The 23,681-nt window shown below is 41.0% G+C and overlaps 1 protein-coding gene across 1 annotated transcript in view; it reads right to left on the reverse strand.

The window, feature by feature from the left end:
* PPP1R42 (protein phosphatase 1 regulatory subunit 42) overlaps window positions 1-23,681 on the reverse strand; it is a 75,766-nt gene that overhangs the window by 13,449 nt on the left and 38,636 nt on the right. The window contains exon 8 of the mRNA XM_073632809.1: window positions 20,284-20,455. Within this exon, the coding sequence (XP_073488910.1) occupies window positions 20,284-20,455 (172 nt within the window). The remainder of the gene's footprint in view (window positions 1-20,283; window positions 20,456-23,681) is intronic.

The following is a 23,681-nucleotide window of genomic DNA, read 5'->3' on the forward strand; positions in this document are numbered from 1 at the left end:
TTTCTGTCCTAGCGTCTTCTGTCCTAGCGTTCTGCCCCAGCATTTCTGTCATAGCGTCTTCTGTCATAATGTTTCTGCCCCAGGTTTCTGTCATTACATTTCTGCCTCTGCGTTTCAGTCTCAGCGTTTCTGTCATAGCGTTCTGCCCCAGGATTTCTGTTGTTGCATTTCTGTCTCGTGGTCAGTCTCAGCATTTCTGTCATAGCATTTTCTGTTGAAGCGTTGCTGTCCCTGCGTTTCTGCCCCAGGAGTTCTGTCATTACGTTGCTGCCTCAGCGTTCAGCTTCTGCATTTCGGTCATAGCGTTCTGCCCCAGCATTTCTGTCTCGGCATTTCTGTCATAGCGTTTCTGCCCCAGGATTCTGTCATTACATTTCTGCCTCTGCGTTTCAGTCTCAGCGTTTCTGTCATAGCGTTCTGCCTCAGCGATTCAGTCTCAGCGTTTTCTGTCATAGCGTTCTGCCCCAGGATTTCTGGCATTACATTTCTGCCTCAGCGTTGCAGTCTCAGCGTTGTCTGTCATAGCGTTCTGCCCCAGGATTCTGTCATTGCGTTTCTTCCTCATGGCCAGTCTCAGCATTCCTGTCATAACGTTTGCTGTCACAGAGTTGCTGTCCTTGCGTTTCTGCCTCAGGAGTTCTGTCAGTGCGTTTCTGCCTCAGCGTTCAGCTTCAGCATTTCGGTCATAGCGTTCTGCCCCAGCATTTTTGTCTCTGCATTTCTGTCATAGCGTTTCTGCCACAGGATTCTGTCATTACATTTCTGCCTCTGCGTTTCAGTCTCAGGGTTTTTGTCATAGCGTTCTGCCCCACGATTTCCGTCATTACGTTTCTGCCTCAGCGTTTCGGTCACAGCGTTTCTGCCTTTAGCAGGGGGTTCTGTCATAGCGGCGGGTTCTGTCATCGTGGGCTGTTAGAGCATTTCAGTGCCACGCAGTCACGGCATATACTCCAGTAGCTGTTTTCATTTTCGTTGGTTGTCATGTCTCATCGTATCTTTGTTCATGTTTATACCTGGGTTAGTTAGCTAGGGCTCACATCTCGGGATCTGTCATGTCTACAGATCCATACGGGCTGAGGTTTAGTTTGTTAAATGATTGTTGGCCACAATCTTCTCGCCCGTATACCATACGTCATACGATGCACGTTAATTCATTACACCTGTACAACCACCCACCACGGTCTGTGGGTACACCATTCCTGAGTGTTCAGTTAGTTACCTGTCTCTTCGCTGCAGGTTACTCAGGCTCACTTACCACTTACACGAAGGGGGGGGGGGGGCATCAGGTTCATTCACGCGTGGTGGTCTTGATATTTCTGCTCAGGTTCTCATATTAGGTAGGCCAGAGGGGCATTGTTGTTCTCATGTCTGTTTGTTTGTCATTTCTCTTTATTGTGTTTCTTTAGGTTGGGCTTGCCGCATGTTCCTGTAACGACTAGTTCACGTTCATCCTTTCAACCATGGGGGGGTTTAGAGCAGTGTAGCACCCCGTCTTAAGGAGTCAGTCCATAATTCAGCTCTCGGCTGATTTTTGGCACAGGGGACAGCGGTCCGCTTCGGTTTGTTTCCAATTTCATCTCAGCCACTCATCCACCAGCAGGGTACATGTGCTAGGCATTGTTCTTGAATGCAGATTCATGTGGGCTAAGCATGCTCTCCACAACCTGGTATAGTTGCAAGTCAGGATGGAGGTGACTGAAGCTCACACAGTCAGAGGCAGGGTGTCTACGCACCCCCAGCTCCTGCTCTTCTTCCATTCCTGCAGGCTAGGTCAGCATCCCCTTAGTCCGTCTTTCTGTCTTGGCCAAGTATGTTCCTTGTCAGGGGTGGTGTTGGAATCTCCCATCCCTGGTCCTCAGACAGCCCTGCTGGAAGTATTTCCAGGCCTGTGCGTGGGCCTCATCACTATATCATCAGGTTTAGTTTAAGTATCTTGGCTTCGGCAGTCAGTCATGCTTTCATTACCAATCAGGTTACTGGAGGCAGCGACTTCCAGGGGTGCTTGGTCTGGTTCTTTACCCTTATTCTGAAGGTGGGGGGCTGGGCCTCCAAGGTGCCTAGTGGCAAGTCCCAGTATCGTTTGTTACTTTTGGCTGCTCTTTCCTGCAAAGACTTTTTTCATCAAGGTACTCGTCCGTGCTCTGGCGATTTAGCACTTGCTACAGTTGGGGGGGGGGGGGTTGTATTGGCATCCACACCAATTTCAACTATCTTTGCAATCACTTCCATCAGTCCTGCTGTTGATCGGGTAAGATAATTGGTGCATTCAGGACTCAGTCTCGGTTGTCAGGTTACAGGCAGAAGCACGATCCTATCGTCCAGGTGGGACCAGTGTTCTGTACCATAGCGCATTGGCCTATCCGCCTACTCCATCAGCATATACATCAGGTATCCAGCACTTTAGACTCCTGCCAGTTGTCCATTTTTGCAACTCACCCACTCACTTCCCCATACCAAGCACGGGTAGGACAGGGGTTGGGGGATTTTCTCAGAGCTACTTCACTGGTGTCCGTTTGAGGTATTTTGTTCTTCTCGGCCATTATTTTGCAGGGGCTCCTCAGACCAGCCTTTGCTCCATTTCGCTCATGCATCCTCTCATCACAAGCGGTTCATTCTCATGTCTGGGTTGTCTCGGGCATCAGGCTCAATCCATCTTTCACGGGATGTTTAGTTAAGTTCTGGGCTGCTTCGCAGGTTCAATAGGGGGTTCCTGCTATCACAAGTCATGAGTCGGTGGGTTTCTCCTGTCATAGCGGATACTTACCGGATACAGATACTGTTGCCATCCGGGCGTGCGCTACTCTACTTGACGGATGGTTACCTACCCTTCTTCACCTAAACATGTGTCTTTTGTCCTCTTTTCAGGCATACTGTCCAGCTAGGCCAAGACACACCTCAGGCCTAGGTTGTTAGGGTTATCGCTTTCTTACTTGAAGACTCTGACTACAAATATATACAATTGTAAAATATATAAAACTACATACATATATATATATATATATATATATATATATATATAATTATACAGATAAGATTATTTTAGCATTGACAACTAAAGTCAAGACAGATTTTACAGTATCTAAACTGCCTGATGCCATGAACCACTGAGACTCACAATGTATACCTACTGAAAACACACTAGGGGGGGATTTACTAAAACTGGTACACACAATCTAGTGCAGCTGTGCATATTAACCAATCAGCTTTCAGGTTCTATTGTCAAAGATTAATTGACAAAGCTAAAGTTAGAAGCTTACTATGCAAAGCTGCAGCAGATTCTGTGTACTACAGTTTTAATAAATCTCCCCACCCCCCCACTGTTGTGTCTTTTTAAAGGGCAAGTTCACCCTTTTAAAAAATAAAATAAATAAATGCACATCTTTTTGCAGGTGAAAAAATGTGCAATTGGTATTTATTTTATTAGGAGCCTGTAAAGCATTGCATCCACGATCAGCTGATCATAGGTGCAATCTCAGGCTCCTGCAGACTGTCAGCGTAGCTGTCTGACCGCACCTCATACAGGCAGGCAGTTCCTTAATGACAGGAGGGATCAATGAACTACCAAGAGAGCCCATCAGCGTCCGGGTATTGTATTGAGAACTGCAAGCCATCAGCCTCAATGTTGACAGTAGTTGTAGTTCTCCCTTTCACAGAACTTTGTAAATTAATGTTTTGTTTTTTTTAAATTGTGACAGCAGGTGCAGGGAGAAGAGCCACGGCCCGCTGTCACAATGGGGGTGCTGGGGCTTCTCAGTTATAAACATGTTACATGTTACACCCTAAATATTGGTGTAAATTGTAACATGTTACTAAAGGTGAACTTACCTCGGCCCTCCACCTGTTTTGAAACTACAAGTCCCATGAGACATTACAAGACCCTGACAATCACAGGCATGATTCCTAGAGGCAGAGGCATGATGGGATTCATAGTTTCACCACAGCTGGAGTGCTGAGGTTGCCTACCCCTTAACTAACCCTAATTTAGAGACCTAGCAAAATTATTAATCATGTATTATAAGGGAGGAGTCTTGTGCAGCTTTGTAGTGGTACCACCAAAACCCACAGAAGGATCTGTGTGTCTCATACTTTCTTGAATTCTTCGTACAATATATGTATATTTTTAAACGCGTGATTGATTATACGTGAAAAAAAGGCATGTGCCCACATACATGGTTGTACTTAGGCTATAAAATGAGACATCATGTTTTTGTTCACTATAAGTATCATCAGAAAGTATAAATTACATATCTGTCATCAAAGCTGCGTGAAGAACACAAAGTATATGGCTCATTAATTCCATCTGCAAGACTGGCCCCTGTAAGAATACAAAGCTACAATTTAATACTGGCACTCTGAAAAGGTCCTTTCTACTGCCACATACAACTCTTGGTTCCTTTTTTTCTTTAGCGTTGCCTGTCGTTTACACAATATTGCTTTCATTTATCATCACGCTAAATAAACACATTGTGGAAGGGTTTTTCTGATGTCATCGCCAAGTTACCTGCTACCAACGCTTCTACTAAAGCAAAGAGGAAGGGCTTGAATATACACGCCATTGACTTCTGCCACATGCCAACAGGAATGCCTCCAAGTTCTTGTCATGGGATGATATATTCACAAGGGCAAAAAGAAAACTAATTATGCTGAAATTCGCTTCCACTTCTCACTCAAAGTCATAAAAGAAAATATAATATTTGCATATATTCTTCCAGGTTTTGAAAAAAGCCTAATGCAGACATTGAGTTTGAGCAGTGAAGCATAAAGCAGTGAAGCACAACATTTTCAGGCACACAGGATAAGGAAAAATGCTTAAAAAAATACCTGTAGATAATAAGGAAGAATGCTTATCTGGAAAATGGCGCTATAGACCGCTCGTGAACACTCATACAGATGACAACTAAACCTTCATGTGCTAGATGATGTTTAAAGAAGTACAATTAATAATTTAAAATAGCTTGTGTCTAAAAATGACATGAAATTAATTATTTCTAAAGAATTTTTATTAGATTTTTTTCCCATTTGAGTGTAAAATCTAAAAGAATTTCGTTCACATATTTTTATTCACCTTTGAATAATAAGTAACATACAGTAGAAAGATATAAATATGTAGACCTGTGACAAGTTCCAATAAAAATGGATCAAGTCAAACATACACTTGTACATCATATTCCACTGTATAGCATCCAATTTAGAAGTAATTTTTACTAGTTAAATAAATTGGACGTGCTACGCATGCCCCCCAAAAATGTCATCAAAGTACACAGGATGTGGATAGTACATTCATGCCTTCTGCCCCACTGCCCACGCCCCCCCCCCCCACTTCTCCAGCTTGCCAGCAATTCTCAACTCTGAAAATGAAGCCAGGGGTTGATGCACATACAGCAGTTCTAATTGCTGCTGTAAAAAATAAAAAAAAACACTCAGTGTTTAATAACGCTGTTCAGGCACTAAATAACATGGTTACTTTTGTATCTAATCTGTTTCATTCATCTGCAATCTACAGATGAAAGGAATGTGCTAATAGCTGCAGATGCTGTCAGTTAAACAACCTAATTAAAAAAAAAAAAAAGTTTTCGCTTTTTTTTTTTTTTTGTACATTGAACTTGTTATTAACCCTTATGCCGCGTACACACGAGCGGACTTTTCAGCATCGAAGGTCCGACGGACTTTCAACGAAGTTACGACGGACTTTTGGACGACCGGATTTGCTCGTACATGAACGGACTAAAATCCGTTTCAAAGTCTGTTGGTTTTAACGTGATGACGTACGAGGAGCCTAGAATAAGAAAGTTCATAGCCAGTAGCCAATAGCTGCCCTTGCGTCCTTTTTTCTCCATCAGACTAGCATACAAACAAACGGATTTTTCGATCGGACTCGAGTCCATCGGAAAGATTTGAAACATGTTCCAAATCCAAAGTCCGTCTGATTTTCGACAGAAAAAGTCTGCCGAAGGTCCAATGAAGCCCATACACGGTCGGATTGTCCGACGGATTCGTTCCATCGACCAGTCCGGACGAAAAGTCTGGTCGTGTGTACACGGCACAAGATTACCTTAATCAGCTTTAATTAACTAATTCTTCCCCTTCAACAATTATTTTCCTGATGATTTTTTTATCGTTTACTTCTATTTTATTAAACATGAAAATTTAAACTTTTTTAAAAATTTTTTTGTTCGTTCATTTTTTAGTGTCATGTTTAAAAAACTGCAAAATCGAAAAGCGCAAAATTAAAAAGAGAACAAATTGTATATAATTTTACAATGCTTTGTGTAAGAATAAAAATGTTACTGTAATTTTAAACAGGACAAACTATATCATAAAATGTATACTTTTAATTCAGAGTTACACTACTAAATCGACTAGAAAAAAAAAAGTTTATGGCAGATGTATAATTGCTAATATATTATTTTGCAGCTATTATTAACATTTATTCCAAAACTGAAATATCTGCCCAGGCTCAGACATGACTGTAACTTATAACAGAAAAAAATGCAAATTATTATAATACTAGTACTAATAATTTAATTAATACAAATAAGATTTTTTTTTAAATTTGTAATAAGGTATTAAAGGACACAGACGAACTACGTGAACATACCAAAGCTTCAAACTGCAGGATGGGTTCCAAAAAATTAAAGTACTTTTGGATCAAAAAGTATTCTTTTTGATCCAAAGTCTTTTCCTTTTTACACGGTGTACATGCACATTAGGCAACAGTATTATCTCAGTTCTTGTATTGTGCATGCTATGCTTTATATCAGGGATCTCCAAACTTTCTGCACAAAGGGCCAGTTTACTGGCCATTAGACTTTAGGGGGGGCCAGACTATGACCATTGGGAGTAAACATTGTCCTGGCATTAGTGGGAGTAAACGATGCATCTTTGATATTAGGGGGAGAAATAGTACCCCATTGTTGGTGTCAGTAGGAGGAATAGTGCCCTGTTGTTGGTGTCAGTAGGAGGAATAGTGCCCTGTTGTTGGTGTCAGTAGGAGGAATAGTACCCCATTGTTGGTGTCAGTAGGAGGAATAGTGCCCTGTTGTTGGTGTCAGTAGGAGGAATAGTGCCCTGTTGTTGGTGTCAGTAGGAGGAATAGTGCCCTGTTGTTGGTGTCAGTAGGAGGAATAGTGCCCTGTTGTTGGTGTCAGTAGGAGGAATAGTGCCCTGTTGGTGTCAGTAGGAGGAATAGTGTCCTGTTGTTGGTGTCAGTAGGAGGAATAGTGCCCTGTTGTTGGTGTCAGTAGGAGGAAGAGTGCCCTGTTGGTATCAGTAGGAGGAATAGTGTCCTGTTGTTGGTGTCAGTAGGAGGAATAGTGCCCTGTTGGTGTCAGTAGGAGGAATAGTGTCCTGTTGTTGGTGTCAGTAGGAGGAAGAGTGTCCTGTAGTTGGTGTCAGTGGGAGGAGTAGTGTCCTGTTGTTGGTGTCAGTAGGAGGAAGAGTGTCCTGTAGTTGGTGTCAGTGGGAGGAGTAGTGTCCTGTTGTTGGTGTCAGTAGGAGGAAGAGTGTCCTGTAGTTGGTGTCAGTGGGAGGAGTAGTGCCCCATTGTTGCTGTCAGCAGGAGGAATAGTGCCCTGTTAGTGTCAGTTGTAGGAAGAGTGCCTCTTGGTTGGTGTCAGTGGACAGAATAGTGCCCCAACATTGGTGTCAGTGGAAAGGATAGCGCCCGTTGTTGATTTCATTAGCAAGAATTAAGCCCTATTGTTGGTGTTAGTGGGAGGAATAGTGTCTTGTATCAGGGGGAGGAAAAGTGGCCCAAGGGCCGCATTAAGACAAGCAAGGGTCCGCATCTGGCCCCCAGCCGCAGATTGGAGACCACTGCTTTATATTAATTATGTCAGTGATTGCATTTTACTGTTTCTTTCATTGCTAAAATATTATTCTCGATCATTGTTGGCATTTAGCAATGTTTTAGTATTAGTGTTTAGATGTCTAATACCAGCAGTATATACAATAACTTACATTTATGTATTGCCTTTACATTTACCATCTATTCTTACATAATGTATTGCAATTTACGAATGATAATAAAACGTTATTTGAAAAGAAAAAAAAAAAAAATATATATATATATTGGAAACCGGAGATAACAGGTGCAAATTACGCCACCCCTGACCTGTATTACCACCTCCGCGCTATGTTAATAAATGTCAAAACCCTACCAAAGCTGCCACTTAACAATAAAATATATATAAACCGAATTCACCAAAAGAAAATTATAGATGAAATAGTGGCGCTAATCCCCAGGTGGGGAGATGCCAGACACTCTTATCCAGCCAGAGCTGAATACAGAGACGTGACTAGAGAAAAAGTGAAAAAACATATATTGCTAAATATCCCAAAAATTAATATTAAATAAAATAAAAAATTCAATATGAGCTAATATAAATTATAACACTCAGTGAAAGTGATATACAAATATATAAATCCAAGAAAAAATATATAATGAAAATTGAGCACAGTAAATATCTATAAAATCCAGAAACCAATCAATCGTGAAAAATAATCGTGAAAATATTTGAAGAAAGTTTCACGGCGATCTCACACGAGTGCTAGAGGAGGGAGTGAAGGGGGACAGAGCGGAGCTCCAGTGAAGGGACGAGTGCTGCGGACGGGTGAGACGAACGTGAGCACACACACCTCCTGGGTCCGCCATGGCCTGCCTGTTGTTATTTCGGTTGCTATTGCTTGCTGTGCTGTAGGAGTTCTCCATTTGCCGTGAAGTGACTTGCCTGTTATTTTATTTTAAATGTGAGTTCATTACAAGTTGTTTTATATGTGATTAAATCTTTTAAATGAGATTACACTATTGGAGCTTCTTTTATTTTTATGTCATACTACCAACCTGAGAAAAGCGGTGTTCCTATGGAGCAGTGGAGGTGTATGCTCGCATGTTAACCCCCATGTAAGTGGATTAGAGGCTCTGTCAGGCCAAACACAAGAGTGAGAGGCCTTAACAGCTGGCGAGTTTGAATTTCAGCAGGGAGTGGATTCACGTCACAGAGGTGTGGTGGATGTTTGAAAACACAGCTGAGCAGTTTTGGAGTCACCCTCACTCTTTTTTTGGACTTTCTTCAAATATTTTCACGATTATTTTTCACGATTGATTGGTTTCTGGACTTTATAGATATTTACTGTGCTCAATTTTCATTATATATTTTTTCTTGGATTTATATATTTGTATATCACTTTCACTGAGTGTTATAATTTATATTAGCTCATATTGAATTTTTTATTTTATTTAATATTAATTTTACTTTTTGGGATATTTAGCAATATATGTTTTTTCACTTTTTCTCTAGTCACGTCTTTGTATTCAGCTCACTGGCTGGATAAGAGTGTCTGGCATCTCCCCACCTGGGGATTAGCGCCACTATTTCATCTATAATTTTCTTTTGGTGAATTCGGTTTATATATATATATATATATATATATATATATATATATATATATATATATATTATTCTCAAGGCTTTACCTCCTGAATACAATACAAACTCACAACAGTCTTTCAGCAAGGATGCTCAATAGATTCTCTGACAAACATGTACTAAAGGCCCACTATAGTGAAAAATATTGTATACTGGTAACTGTATGGAGTTAATAATAGCATTTGGTATGCTAGTTCCTTTTGTATTTTATAGATCTTTATTTAAATTTCTTTTTAGCTATACACAGTATGCAGGCCAAGCTCTTCAGTAGAAGTGACAGTTATAGAGGTTTAAAATAAACTATATAACACTGCTGGGGGATTACTTATAGTGGTTACCTTTATTCATGTGAGTTAAACCTTAAAATAAAATGTTGCTGTAACTGTATAAAAAGTGCTTGGTGGAGTTATACACTTGGCCATACACTAGTATATTTTAGGATGAGAATATTCATCTGAAAATTCATGTTACATTAGCTGACTGGATGAATGTTACTAAAAAATTTCACTTGCTTTTAATATTTGATTTTAGAATTAATATAATTCCTGAATAAAAACCACATAACCTGTATGAAAATTTGAAAATGTGTTAGTTTGATTTTCCATTCTGCACCTTTGCATTTTCTCGTCACTGTGGGTGAAAACAAACGCCAATATGACCCCACTAAAAATTAGAAAATCAAACAAATCATTTTTAAAAACAAACATTTTTGAATGAAATGTGTATGGCCAGCATTAGGCTGGCATTGTCACCCTACTGGCAGGATCAGCAGGCGATAAAGCAATGCTATAGAGGTGACTCAGAAAAACAAAAACGATTGTGCTGATGCTAGTGCCAGACTGCACCATATAATTCTGTACATCATTTTCAATTTTCTCTATAGTTTCTACAATCAAAGTCTGATGAAATCACAGTACAGCAAGCAACTAAACCACATCAAAGATCAAAATGAAAATTATTGAAATATAATAGTTTCCCATTACATTACAAAAAAGGGGATCTAAGATCCAAGTATGCTTTGCCTTCTCTGACAGTCAATAATTGTATCCCAAAAATTAGTAAAATGAATATTATGTAACAAGTAAAAGCATTATTCTCCATATTTGTTAAATATAAAGGGATGACACTTGTTTAATGCTAATGGAATTCATTGTGCACGTTATAAGCAATTGTAATAGAGCTAAAATGTTTCTATTGCTCATTTTTTTGTTTATTTGTCTTTTCAAATTGCTTAATAAAAATGTTATTGTGAGAAAATAAAATAAAGGGATGACATCACTGGTCACTTCTATTCAGTGTTGCCAACAGCCCGTAAATATAAGCCCATTTTCAGGCTGCCAGTAAATGGGCGTTATGGGCAGCGGTGCCCGTAAAAAAGATGCCCGCGAGCCAACCAGGCAACTGCGCATGTGCCGTTCCGAAGCCAGCTGGGCTCGGAAAAGCTCGTACACGCTCGCCGGGCGGCGCATGCACAGTAATGTAATGGCGCCGCCTGGCTCCAGTTTTGAATAGAAGCCAGTCCACTTGTTCTTAGCGGTGCCTCTGCGATGCCTCGTGCACTCGCCACAGCAGAGGAGGAGCCGAGGAGGGGTGAGGAGAGTGACACTGTGTGTGGGGGGAAAGCAAAGAGGGGGCAGGAGGAAGACATTACTGTGGGGAGGGGGTGAAGCCATGCAGGGGACAGAGAAGGACACTGGTGTGCTGCCCTGTGGAGAGGTGAAAGGGGCACAGGAGGAGGACACACTGATGTGGAGAGGTAATATGAAGGTTGACAGAGGAGAAAGCTACTCTGAGGGGGTGAGGAAGACACTATCATGTCCGCAGCCTCTGTCCACCTCTTGTATCATGTTGCAGCCTCTGTCCACCTCTTGTATCATGTTGCAGCCTCTGTCCACCTCCTGTATCATGTCCACAGCCTCTGTCCACCTCCTGTATCATGTTCGCAGCCTCTGTCCACCTCCTGTATCATGTTCGCAGCCTCTGTCCACCTCCTGTATCATGTTCGCAGCCTCTGTCCACCTCCTGTATCATGTCCGCAGCCTCTGTCCACCTCCTGTATCATGTCCGCAGCCTCCAGCCACCTCCTGTATCATGTCTGCAGCCTCTGTCCACCTCCTGTATCATGTCTGCAGCATCTGTCCACCTCCTGTATCATGTCCGCAGCCTCTGCCCGCCTCCTGTATCATGTCTGCAGCCTCTGTCCACCTCCTGTATCATGTCCGCAGCCTCTGCCTGCCTCCTGTATCATGTCCGCAGCCTCTGTCCACCTCCTGTCTCATGTCCGCAGCCTCTGTCCACCTCCTGTATCATGTTCGCAGCCTCTGACCATCTCTTGTCTTTTATCATGTCTGCAGTCTCTGAGGGGGAGTCTGAAGAGGAGTCAAGAGTGGGAAGCGCCGCCGGGATGGGGGTCATAAGAGGAGTCAGATGTGTGTAGACTGTGGAGAGGAGACTATAGATTAAAAGCAGAGCAGCCAAGCTGATTGAGCCCTGCAAGGTGCACCTGAGAGGAGGTCAGTGACAGCGCTGCCAGGCCAGTCTGATGGGGGGGGGTTGCTGATGTAAGGGGGGAGTGAATACAATAATGTAAGGGGGCACTGATATAAAGGTTTCCCTTTACATTAGTAACCTCCCCTTACCTTAGTGTATTCACTCTGCGGAAGGTGGTCTCTAGTCACCAGAGCCCCCCCTAACCTCAGAGTTCCCCCTTAGATCATGATCTGAAGCATTCCCCTTTACTTAAGAGTTCCCTTTCACTGTAAGGGGGAATCCTGCAGACTCTGATGTAAGGGGGAACTCTGTTATAGTAACCTTACCTTCATGTCAATGGAGATATATGGTTTTTGACTTTTGTTTAACTTAAACACATTGCTAATAGCACTGTCTATGTGTTTATAGTTTAAATATTGATATTTGCACTATTTAGCACTGAAAACTGTCACTTTAGGTACTTTGTTTGCAGTGTCAGTAAAAAAATGTGGCTGTCAGTAAATTTCATGATTGTTGGCAGGGCCAGTAAATTTAACTTCAGGGGGTTGGCAACACTGCTTCTATTCACTAAATGCTACCTATAACAACCATACACACACACATATTCTTAACCCGTAGTGTTTACATATGTTTATATATATTATTCAGTGGGATGTCATATGGTTTTGCGGAACTTCTCTGTGATCTTAAAATAAGCTAAGGTAAATTCATTTGAAATGAGTATTAGCTCATACTTGGAACTCCATGGGAATAAAAAAAGGTTGCAGTCAGAATGTCTGGGCCCAGCATTGAAACATTTGGTCAAGTGGTCCAGCGAACGATTTAGCGATGTGTTGCTGGATCAGGGTTCAGGGATAAATTTAGCATTAGAAAAGGGAAGTGGTTACTACTGTGATAAAACACTAAAAATTGCAGTTACGCTTAAATTACTGTTATTCAGCTGATGCCCCACCAGCCACCACAACAAACCCATAACGCCTACTTTTTAGAACATTGCTCTACTTTTGATACTAAACCTAATTTTTCCAGTGCCTGCACTGCCATTTACATACTGTATACCTCAGTGGCAATTTGTGACTATTGATTTTAGTCACTGGCTGCTATTACAGTCTATGCATCAATCTGTGTAAGTATTACACATTGCATTATAAGGGCAACAATACCCAGTAGATTATTAATGATATTGGTATTTATCTCAGACATCAGCTACCTTCTAAAGATTGTAAATTATAATGTCCTTCCAATTGAGTGCAGGTTCAGACCTGGACCAGATGACATCCACCCACGGATCCTAAAGGAATTGAGCTCTGTCATTTGAAAGCCATTGTATCTAATTTTTAGGGACTCGTTAATGACTGGAATAGTACCACTGGATTGGCATAGGGTCAATGTGGTGCCCATATTTAAAAAGGGATCAAAGTCTTTACCAACTAACTATAGACCTGTTAGTTTAACTTCTATAGTCGGGAAGATATTGGAGAGTTTATTAAAAGACCACATAGATGAGTTCTTGATGGAAAAAAATATTTTTTAAATAAAAAAAATAAAAATAAGCAACAGACAGCAAGGATTCATGAAAGACAGAAGTTGTCAGACATATCTGATTTCTTTTTAAGAGGAGGCAAGTAAAACCTTGGACAGAGGGGTGGCTGTGGACATGGTATACTTGGATTTTGCAAAAGCATTTGACACAGTTCCCCACACACGACTAATGTGTAAGGTAAAGTCTACAGGCTTGGAAAAATCAATTTGTGAATGGATAGAAAACTGGCTAAAAGACAGAAATCAGAGAGTAGTGATTCTTGAATGAATGGTCTAAGGTTATCAGTGGTGTACTCCAAGGTTCAGTGTTAGGACCCTTACTTTTTTAACCACTTCCCGCCGGAAGGACATACATGGACGTCCTCCCGTCTCAGTGGTTATACCAGGCTGATGTCTGTACCTACAGGCATCAACCTGGTATTGTTCTCTTCAGCCGGCAATTCCCTGCACCGTAAGAACAATCATAGTGGCAATTCAGCCATTTGATTGTTCTTACAGGCAGCGTAAGGGGACGTGTCGTTCCCAACCGTGCGCTGCCCTCCAGTGTTTCTATCCGGCTCGCCCGTGCGATCGGCAAGCTGGAGCAGGAGTCCACCAGCGCTGGAAGCTGACCATAGAGATCACCAGGGAACAGATGGTCCCCGGTCATCTCTATGGTTCTCAGAGGCCCGGGCGCGACATTATGACTGCCCAGCTTGGCAGTTGTAAATAATACCATATACTCAGCTGGAAAGCCGATATCGTCCTGTTTTTTTTTTTTTATCTCAGGCTTTCCAGCTTGTAGGAAAGATGTGGGGTCTTAATGACCCCACATCTATTTATAAAGAGGACCTGTCACACACTATTCCTATTACAAGGGATGTTTAAATTCCTTGTAATAGGAATAAAAGTGATAAAAAAAATGTTTTAAAGGGAAAGTGTAAAAATCAAAAAATGAAAAAAAAAACATTAAAGCGCCCCAGTCCCTGCGAGCTCGCATGCAGAAGCAAACGCATACATGCGTCGCACCCACATATGTAAACGGCATTCAATTCACACATGTGAGGTATCTCCTTGAAGGTTAGAGCGAAAGCAACAATTCTATCCCAAGACCTCTTCTGTAACTCTTAACAGGTAACCTGTAAAAAAATGTAAAGCGTTGCTTATGGAGATTTTTTGAGTACCAAAGTTTGGCGCCTTTCCACGAGTGTGCGCAATTTTCAAGCATGACATGTTAGGTATAAGTTTACTCAGCGTAACATCATCATTCACATTATACAAAAAAATTGGGCTAACTAGTGTTTTGTTTTAATCCATGAAAAGGAAAAAACTCGTTTGAAAAAGTGCTGTGACCGCCATTTTTTTCCCTAAGGTCTCTGCTAAAAAAATATATAAATGTTTGGGGGTTCTGAGTAATTTTCTACCAAAAAAAATATGATTTTTATATGTAGGGGCGAAGTGCCAGAATTGGCCCGGATGGGAAGTGCTTAAAATTTTTTTATAAATGATATAGGTAGGGTCTGGGATTAAAAGTACCAATTCATGCTTTGCAGATTGACACCAAGCTATGCAGTGGATTAACACCCTAACAGGATGTCTCCAAGTTACAAGCCAACCTTAATGCACTGTTTAATTGGGCGACTATGTGGCAGATGAGATTTAATGTTGAAAAATATAAAGTTATGCACTTGGGGGCTAAGAATATGCATGCATCATACATACTAGGGGGAGTACAACTGGGAGAATCCATAGTGGAGAAGGGATCTCGGGGGTTTTGGTAGATCATAAGCTTAATAATAGCATGCAATGCCAAGATGTGGTTTCCAAGGGGAGCAAAATCCTTCTTGTATTAAGAGAGGTATGGACTCCAGAGAGAGAGATATCATTTTGCCCCTGTACTAATCATTAGTAAGACCTCATCTGGAATATGCAGTTCAGTTTTGGGCACCAGTTCATAAAAAGGATATCAGGGAACTGGAGAAAGTGCAGAGAAGAGCAACCAAACTTAAAAGAGGCATGGAGGAGCAGAGGAAAGATTAGAGGAACAGAATTTATTCTCTCTTGAGAAGAGATTAACGGGGGATATGATCAACATGTACAAATATATAAGGGGTCCATATAGTGAACTTGGTGTTGAGTTATTCACTTTAAGGTCATCACAGAGGACAAGGGGGTACGCTTTATGCCTAGAGGAAAAGAGATTTCATCTCCAAATACGGAAAGGTTTCTTCATAGTAAGAGCTGTGAAAATGTAGAATAGACGCCCTCCAGAAGTAGTTCTGTCCAGCTCAGTAGATTGCTTTGAAAAAGGCCTGGATTCTTTCCTAAATGTACATAATATAATTGGGTACTGACATTTATAGGTAAAGTTGATCCAGGGAAAATCCAAATGCCTCTCGGGGGATCAAGAGGGAATTTTTTTCTGTATAGGATTGTGTATATGGGATTGTATATATTTGTTTTATTGGTTGAACTTGTGTCTTTTTTCAACCAGACTAACTATGTAACTATGATGCAAATCTGTTGCGTTATAAAAAGCCTAGATGCGCATATCATCCAAAAACACATTGTCTTCTGCTTTAACCACTGTGCCTGAACAATGACCTTTCCACCCTCACAACTGTCCCTGCATTCCTTACTTTCCAGTGTCACCACCATGTCTGACCCACATTACCTTCTGACTCTCACCCTCATCTGCCATCCACCACCATCCTCAACTGTGTTCTGGAATGGGCACACTTTTGCTAATTATGAAATTATTTAATATATTATATTATATAGTCATATGTATATACATTATAATATAAAATATGATAAATAAAATGAAAAAATAATATTAAATGATATAATAATATAAAATTATATACAGTCATAGTCGAAATTGTTGGCACCCCAGATTTTTTTCCAGAAAATCAAGTATTTCTCACAGAAAAGTATTGCAGTAACACATATTTTGCTATACATTTGTTTATTCCCTTTGCGTGTATTGGAACAAAACAAAAAAAGGGAGGAAAAAAGGCAAATTGGACATAATGTCACACAAAACTCCAAAAATGGGCTGGTCAAAATTCTTGGCACCCTTAACTTAATATTTGGTTGCACACCCTTTGGAAAAAATAACTGAAATCAGTCGTTTCCTATAACCATAATAAGCTTCTTACACCTCTCACCCTGAATTTTGGACCACTCTTCCTATGCAAACTGCTCCAGGTCTCTCTTGAGAAGGGCGCCTTTTCCCAACAGCAATTTTAAGATCTCTCCACAGGTGTTCAATGGGATTTAGATCTGGACTCGTTGCTGGCCACTTTAGAACTCTCCAGCGCTTTGTTGCCATCCATATCTGGGTGCTTTTTGACGTATGTTTGGGGTGATTGTCCTGCTGGAAGACCCAAAATTTCAGACGCAAACCCAGCTTTCTGACACTGGGCTCTACAGTGTGACCCAAAATCCTTTGGTAATCCTCAGATTTCATGATGCCTTGCACACATTCAAGGCACCCAGTGCCAGAGGCAGCAAAACAACCCCAAAACATCATTGAACCTCCACCATATTTCACTGTAGGTACTGTGTTCTTTTCTTTGTAGGCCTCATTTGGTAATGATCGGTAAACAGTAGAATGATGTACTTTACCAAAAAGCTCTATCTTGGTCTCATCTGTCCACAAGACGTTTTCCCAGAAGGATTTTGGCTTACTCAAGTACATTTTGGCAAACTGTAGTCTTGCTTTTTTATGTCTCTGTGTCAGCAGTGGGGTCTTCCTGGGTCTCCTGCCATAGCGTTTCATTTAATTTAAATGTCGACGGATAGTTTGCGCTGACACTGATGCTCCCTGAGCCTGCAGGACTGCTTGAATTTTTTTGGAACTTGTTTGGGGCTGCTTATCCACCATCCGGACTATCCTGCGTTGCAACCTTTCATCAATTTTTCTCTTCCGTCCACGCCCAGAGAGATTAGCTACAGTGCCATGGGTTGCAAACTTCTTGATAATGTTGCGCACTGTGGACAAAGGCAAATCTAGATCTCTGAAGATGAACTTGTAACCTTGAGATTGTTGATATTTTTCCACAATTTTGGTTCTCAAGTTCTCAGACAGTTCTCTTCGCCTCTTTCTGTTGTCCATGCTTACTGTGGCACACACAGAAACACAATACAAAGACTAAGTGAACTTCTCTCCTTTTTATCTGCTTTCAGGTGTGATTTTTATATTGGCCACACCTGTTACTTGCCCCAGGTGAGTTTAAAGGAGCATCACCTGCTTGAAATAATCTTATTTATCCACAATTTTAAAAGGGTGCCAAGAATTTTGACCACCCCATTTTTGGAATCTTGTGTGACATTATGTCCAATTTGCTTTTTTTCCTCCTTTTTTTGTTTTGTTCCAATACACACAAAGGGAATAAACATGTGTATAGCAAAACGTGTTACTGCAATACTTTTCTGTGAGAAATACTTGATTTTCTGGAAAAATTTCTGGGGTGCCAACAATTTCGGCCATTACTGTGTATATATATATATATATATATATATATATATATATATATATATATATTAGTTATGAGGAAAGATTACAAGCACTGAACTTATTCTCTCTGGAGAAGAAACGCTTGAGAGGGGATATGATTTCAATTTACAAATACCATACTGGTGACCTTACAATAGGGATAAAACTTTTCAGCGAAAGGGAATATAAAAAGACACGGGGCCATTCACTAAAACTAGAAGAAAAGCGGTTTAACCTTAAACGGCATAGAGGGTTCTTTACTGTAAGAGCGGTAGGGGTGTGAAATTCTCTTGAACAAGCAGTAGTTTCAGCAGGGAGCATAGATAATTTCAAAAACTATTAGATAGGCACCTAAACGACCACAACATACAGGGATATACAATGTAATATTCACATAAAAGCACACACACACACAGGTTGGACTTGATGGACTTGTGTCTTTTTTCAACTTTACCAACTATGTAACTATGTAATATATATATCTATATCTAGATAGATAGATAGATAGATAGATAGATAGATAGATAGATAGATAGATAGATAGATAGATAGATAGATAGATAGATAGATAGATAGATAGATAGATAGATAAATAGCAAAGACTATTTGCTATATCATTTAAGTAAATTTTTTCCTCATTAATGTACACACAGCACCCCATATTGATTGACAGAAAAACACAGAATTGTTGACATTTTTGCAAATTTATTGAAAAAGAAAAACTGAAATATCACTTGGTCCTAAGTATTCAGACCCTTTGCTGTGACACTCATATATTTAACTCAGGTGCTGTCCATTTCTTCTGATCATCCTTGAGATGGTTCTACCCCTTCATTTGAGTCCAGCTGTGTTTGATTATACTGATTGGACTTGATTAGGAAAGCCACACACCTGTCTATATAAGACTGTGGAGGCTGCTCACAGTGCATGTCAGAGCAAATGAGAATCATGAGGTCAAAGGAACTGCCTGAAGAGCTCAGAGACAGAATTTTGGCAAGGCACAGATCTGGCCAAGGTAACAAAAACATTTCTGCTGCACTTAAGGTTCCTAAGAGCACAGTGGCCTCCATAATCCTTAAATGGAAGAGGTTGGGGATGACCAGAACCCTTCCTAGAGCTGGCCGTCCTGCCAAACTGAGCTATCGGGGGAGAAGAGCCTTGGTGAGAGAGGTAAAGAAGAACCCAAAGATCACTGTGGCTGAGCTCCAGAGATGCAGTCGGGAGATGGGAGAAAGTTGTAGAAAGTCAACCATCACTGCAGCCCTTCACCAGTCAGAGCTTTATGGCAGAGTGGCCCGACGGAAGCCTCTCAGTGCAGGACACATGAAAGCCTGCAAGGAGTTTGCTAAAAAACACCTGAAGGGCTCCAAGATGGTATAAAATAAGATTCTCTGGTCTGATGAGACCAAGACAGAACTTTTTGGCCTTAATTCCCAGTGGTATGTATGGAGAAAACCAGGCACTGATCATCACCTGTCTAATACAGTCCCAACAGTGAAGCATGGTGGTGGCAGCATCATGCTGTGGGGGTGTTTTTCAGCTGCAGGGACAGGACGACTGGTTGCAATCGAGGGAAAGATGAATGCGGACAAGTACAGGGATATCCTGGACGGAAACCTTCCCCAGAGTGCCCAGGACCTCAGACTGGGCCGAAGGCCGAAGGTTTACCTTCCAACAAGACAATGACCCTAAGCACACAGCTAAAATAATGAAGGAGTGGCTTCACAACAACTCCGTGACTGTTCTTGAATGGCCCAGCCAGAGCCCTGACTTAAACCCAATTGAGCATCGCTGGAGAGACCTAAAAATGGCTGTCCACCAACGTTTACTATCCAACCTGACAGAACTGGAGAGGATCTGCAAGGAGGAAAGGCAGAGGATCCCCAAATCCAGGTGTGAAAAACTTGTTGCATCTTTCCCAAAAAGACTCATGGCTGTATTAGATCAAAAGGGTGCAGCTACTAAATACTGAGCAAAGGGTCTGAATACTTAGGACCATGTGATATTTCAGTTTTTCTTTTTTAATAAATCTGCAAAAATGTCAACAATTCTGTGTTTTTCTGTCAATATGGGGTGCTGTGTGTACATTAATGAGGAAAAATGAACTCAAATGATTTTAGCAAATGGCTGCAATATAACAAAGAGTGAAAAATGTAAGGGGGTCTGAATACTTTCCGTCCCCACTGTATATATTATATATATATATATATATATATATATATATATATATATATATATATATATATATATATATCAGCAATAATAATATCCACACTGATTTGCAAAAAACATAAACAAACTAAACACAACTACATATAGATGCATTAAATTGCATTGGCATACCGTATGTCTTCACTTAGGTTAATGATTTTCTTTGCTACCGATCGTTGCATTTGGCTTTGTTTGCGATCACTTATCATCTGAGCCATAAACATATACCTTGTTTTTTCCTTGTCCAAATATTCGGTGTTATGATACTGAACAGGAAGTAGAGAGTCGGGGTGCTCTACGTTATCTGTTTTCACAATAAACAATAGAAAAAAATATGGCTGCATTGATAATCAGAGGTGTAATTATAACATTAACGTCTTCTTCACTACACCTAAAAAAACAAAAGTAAGTGGGCTGAGGACATTTTATTGGTCAATGGATACTTTCAGGACAGTGCAACTAAACTCATTGTTTCTCAAAACAGATACATTAAAGGCATGCCGAGAATGATAACTGTGAACGTTGCTTTTGCTCTTGACCGAAGTGTCAAGATATCAAATGTCTAAGTGTCATAACTGATCACATGTACAGCACCATACCAACTGCAGATCAAGCAGAGGCTAAGATTGCAGCTTCCTTGGCTGTAAAGAATAGGAGGGTTTAGCTCTACTTTAAGACATACTGGGCTACAATAAAAATGGAATGAAAAGGTCCACATTCTAGTGGTCACTTTTCCATTTCAAGTTTAACAGAAGCAGGCAGTGAGCAATTTCCCACTCTTGCTTTTCTCACTATAAAAGGAAAAATAACGCTTACCAGCCCACGTGACAATAAAGCAGGGCAAATGAAGATCCTTCATCACCTCTGTCACTTAAAAAAATATAACTGCTTACAAGTTTAAAATGCAGACACCTGGGGTCGTATTTGTAAAATAAATCTGCAGAGCTATTTGTTCTGTGAAACTGCATGTACATTTGTTCTGTGTGAATGGGGGCAAAAACAAATGTTATGAAGGCTATTTTACCTCCAGATTAAATGTTGTTCATTCATAATGGAGTGAATCAGGAAAATACAGAATTATGGGCACTAGATGGAACTAAAGATCATAGGAAAATTAAAATGTAAGTACTTTTCAAAAGGTGTGGAATAATGTCAAACAATTGCAAGTAAAGGGGTATACGGCTTACAGCCCACTTTGGGGGAATAAATCATATGAGGAATTGGCCAAACTCCAACAGGGACCCAGGTGGCGCTCCAAAGGAATAACCCCCTTCATGCATGTCTTTCATAACAGGAGACTGCTCTCTTTCCCAGACCTGCAATCTAAGTTTGCACTGCCTTCCAACATGCTATTCTACTACTTACAACTAAAGCAGGCTGTTAAAGCACAAGGCGCCGCAGTAGAATGGGTACAGTCACCTACCCCTGTTTTCCACCTACTTCAAAACGCAACGGAAACAAAGTGTATAATATCCCAATGCTATCTTATGCTTCTTTCCGCACTCTTAGAGGGATACCCCATGAAAGCATCGGCCCAGTGGGAGGAAGACTTAGGCCCTATTTCGGGAGATCAGTGGGAAGAGGCCCTTCAAGATGTTAACACTTGTTCACTGAAAAACTATCCCAATTGTATAACTTGTTGAGAGCACACTATACCCCAGTAAAACTTTATAAAATAGGCAAACTACCTGACTCGTTTTGTGGCAAGTGTAAAATAGTGCCAGGTGACCTGATACATCTCCTCTGGCGTTGCCCCAAACTCCATAGATATTGGAAGGGGGTCCTGGCCACACTTAACCAGGTATTCCAAACAAATGTCCCTTTTGATCCGCTATATTGCCTTCTAGGCGTATTGGAGGCAATCCCAGAGGAAATGACGAGGATGGCCTTCGCTAGAGCCTTATTCCAAGAAAGGACATAAATACTTATGGGCTGGAAATCTGCCATTCCACAGACGGTCAAATCCTGGATTCAACCCATGGGTAATAAATATCCTTATCCCGGAAAGATTTATATATCAACACAAGGGGAATCCTGGGAAATTTAACAGATTACGGGCCCCATGGCTTGATACAACAGGAATTAGTCCCAAAAAACTGGTACAGATGAGGCTGCTCAGATGCCCATAGATACAGTGGTTGCCCGGGGAAATGCTTGGTTGAGAGATGTGTAACACTGTAGGGAAAATGCTGGGAAGATATGGCTGCCATTAAAATGGCAAGGGTTTGTAGTGTATCACCATATGGAAATAAACAATGTCTATGCCATGCAATGACTACTCACAGTTATCTGTTTATTGGATGGTATGGCTACTGGTTATGTAATTGATTTCTCAATATCAAATTGAAGTGTAATTAAATATTTGTTTGGATTTGCTTTTTTCTTTTGCAATAAAGAACCCTTGGATTTAAAAAAAAATGTAAGTACTTTGATAGCCAGTTCCACCTAGTGGCCATAATACTGTATTTTCCTGATTTACTTATTCTTAACAAAAAAACAACATTCCATGTACAGAGAAAATAGCCTATTAACATTTGTTTTGGCCCGCATTTGCAATGAATGAATGTACATGCAGTTTCACAGGACAGATAGTTCTACAAATTTCTTTATGAATACACCCTCTAGAGATGCACTTAAAGTGATACAAAAGGTAAAATAAAAATAAAACAAACAGGATATAGAATTGTTTTACACAGAGCAGTCCCAATCCTTCTCTTTTTGGGTCCCGCCGCCGGTGCTCCTGGCTCCTCCTCCCTACTGATTGCCCCCATAGCAAGCCACTTGCTATGGGGGCAATTGTGCGTGCTCACTCCTGAGCCCCCCCTCCCTTGCTCCCCCCCCACTGGCTGTGATTGACAGCAGCAGGAGCTAATGGCTCCTAGCTGCTGTCTCTGAGTCAATGAGGAGGAAGCGAGCCAGGAGAACAGCTGCTCTGGTGCACATCGCTGAATCGAGATTGGGCTTGTGTAAGTATTAGGGGGGCTGCTGCACAAAAAAGGTTTTTTACCTTCATGCATAGAATGAACCCATTTAACTGTAGCAACCTTCACTCCAAAACACATCACCTGAATCTTGAACCATTCTGGCATCTTCATGGTCATGCCAAAACTTTTCTGCTCTTTCTCACTTTGCACACATTACCTTTCACACCCATTTTGCCCCATAATTAAGATTGGTTTCCTTACTGGCCCATAGAAAAGTGTGGAAGCTGAATAAAACATGCAAGCTTCAACGCTATGGGGTTGATTTACTAAAACTGGAGAGTGCAAAATGTGGTGCAGCTGTGCATGGTAGCCAATCAGCTTTTAACTTCAGCTTGTTGAATGAAGTTGGAAAACCTGGAAACTGACTGATTTCTATGCAGAGCTGCACCACATTTTGCACTCTCCAGTTTTAGTAAATCAACCCTTATGAGATCAAGAGCTCCATTGATCAAAATGAGCTGGGTTTTGGCAGTACTGGCAAGGTGCTGTATGTAAGTTTTTTCTAGCTAGGGTTGGCAAGAACCCCCTTCCTCTCTCAAGCTGTAG

The sequence above is a fragment of the Aquarana catesbeiana genome, linkage group LG05 (assembly GCF_042186555.1).
Source record: "Aquarana catesbeiana isolate 2022-GZ linkage group LG05, ASM4218655v1, whole genome shotgun sequence".
Classification (NCBI taxonomy): domain Eukaryota; kingdom Metazoa; phylum Chordata; class Amphibia; order Anura; family Ranidae; genus Aquarana; species Aquarana catesbeiana.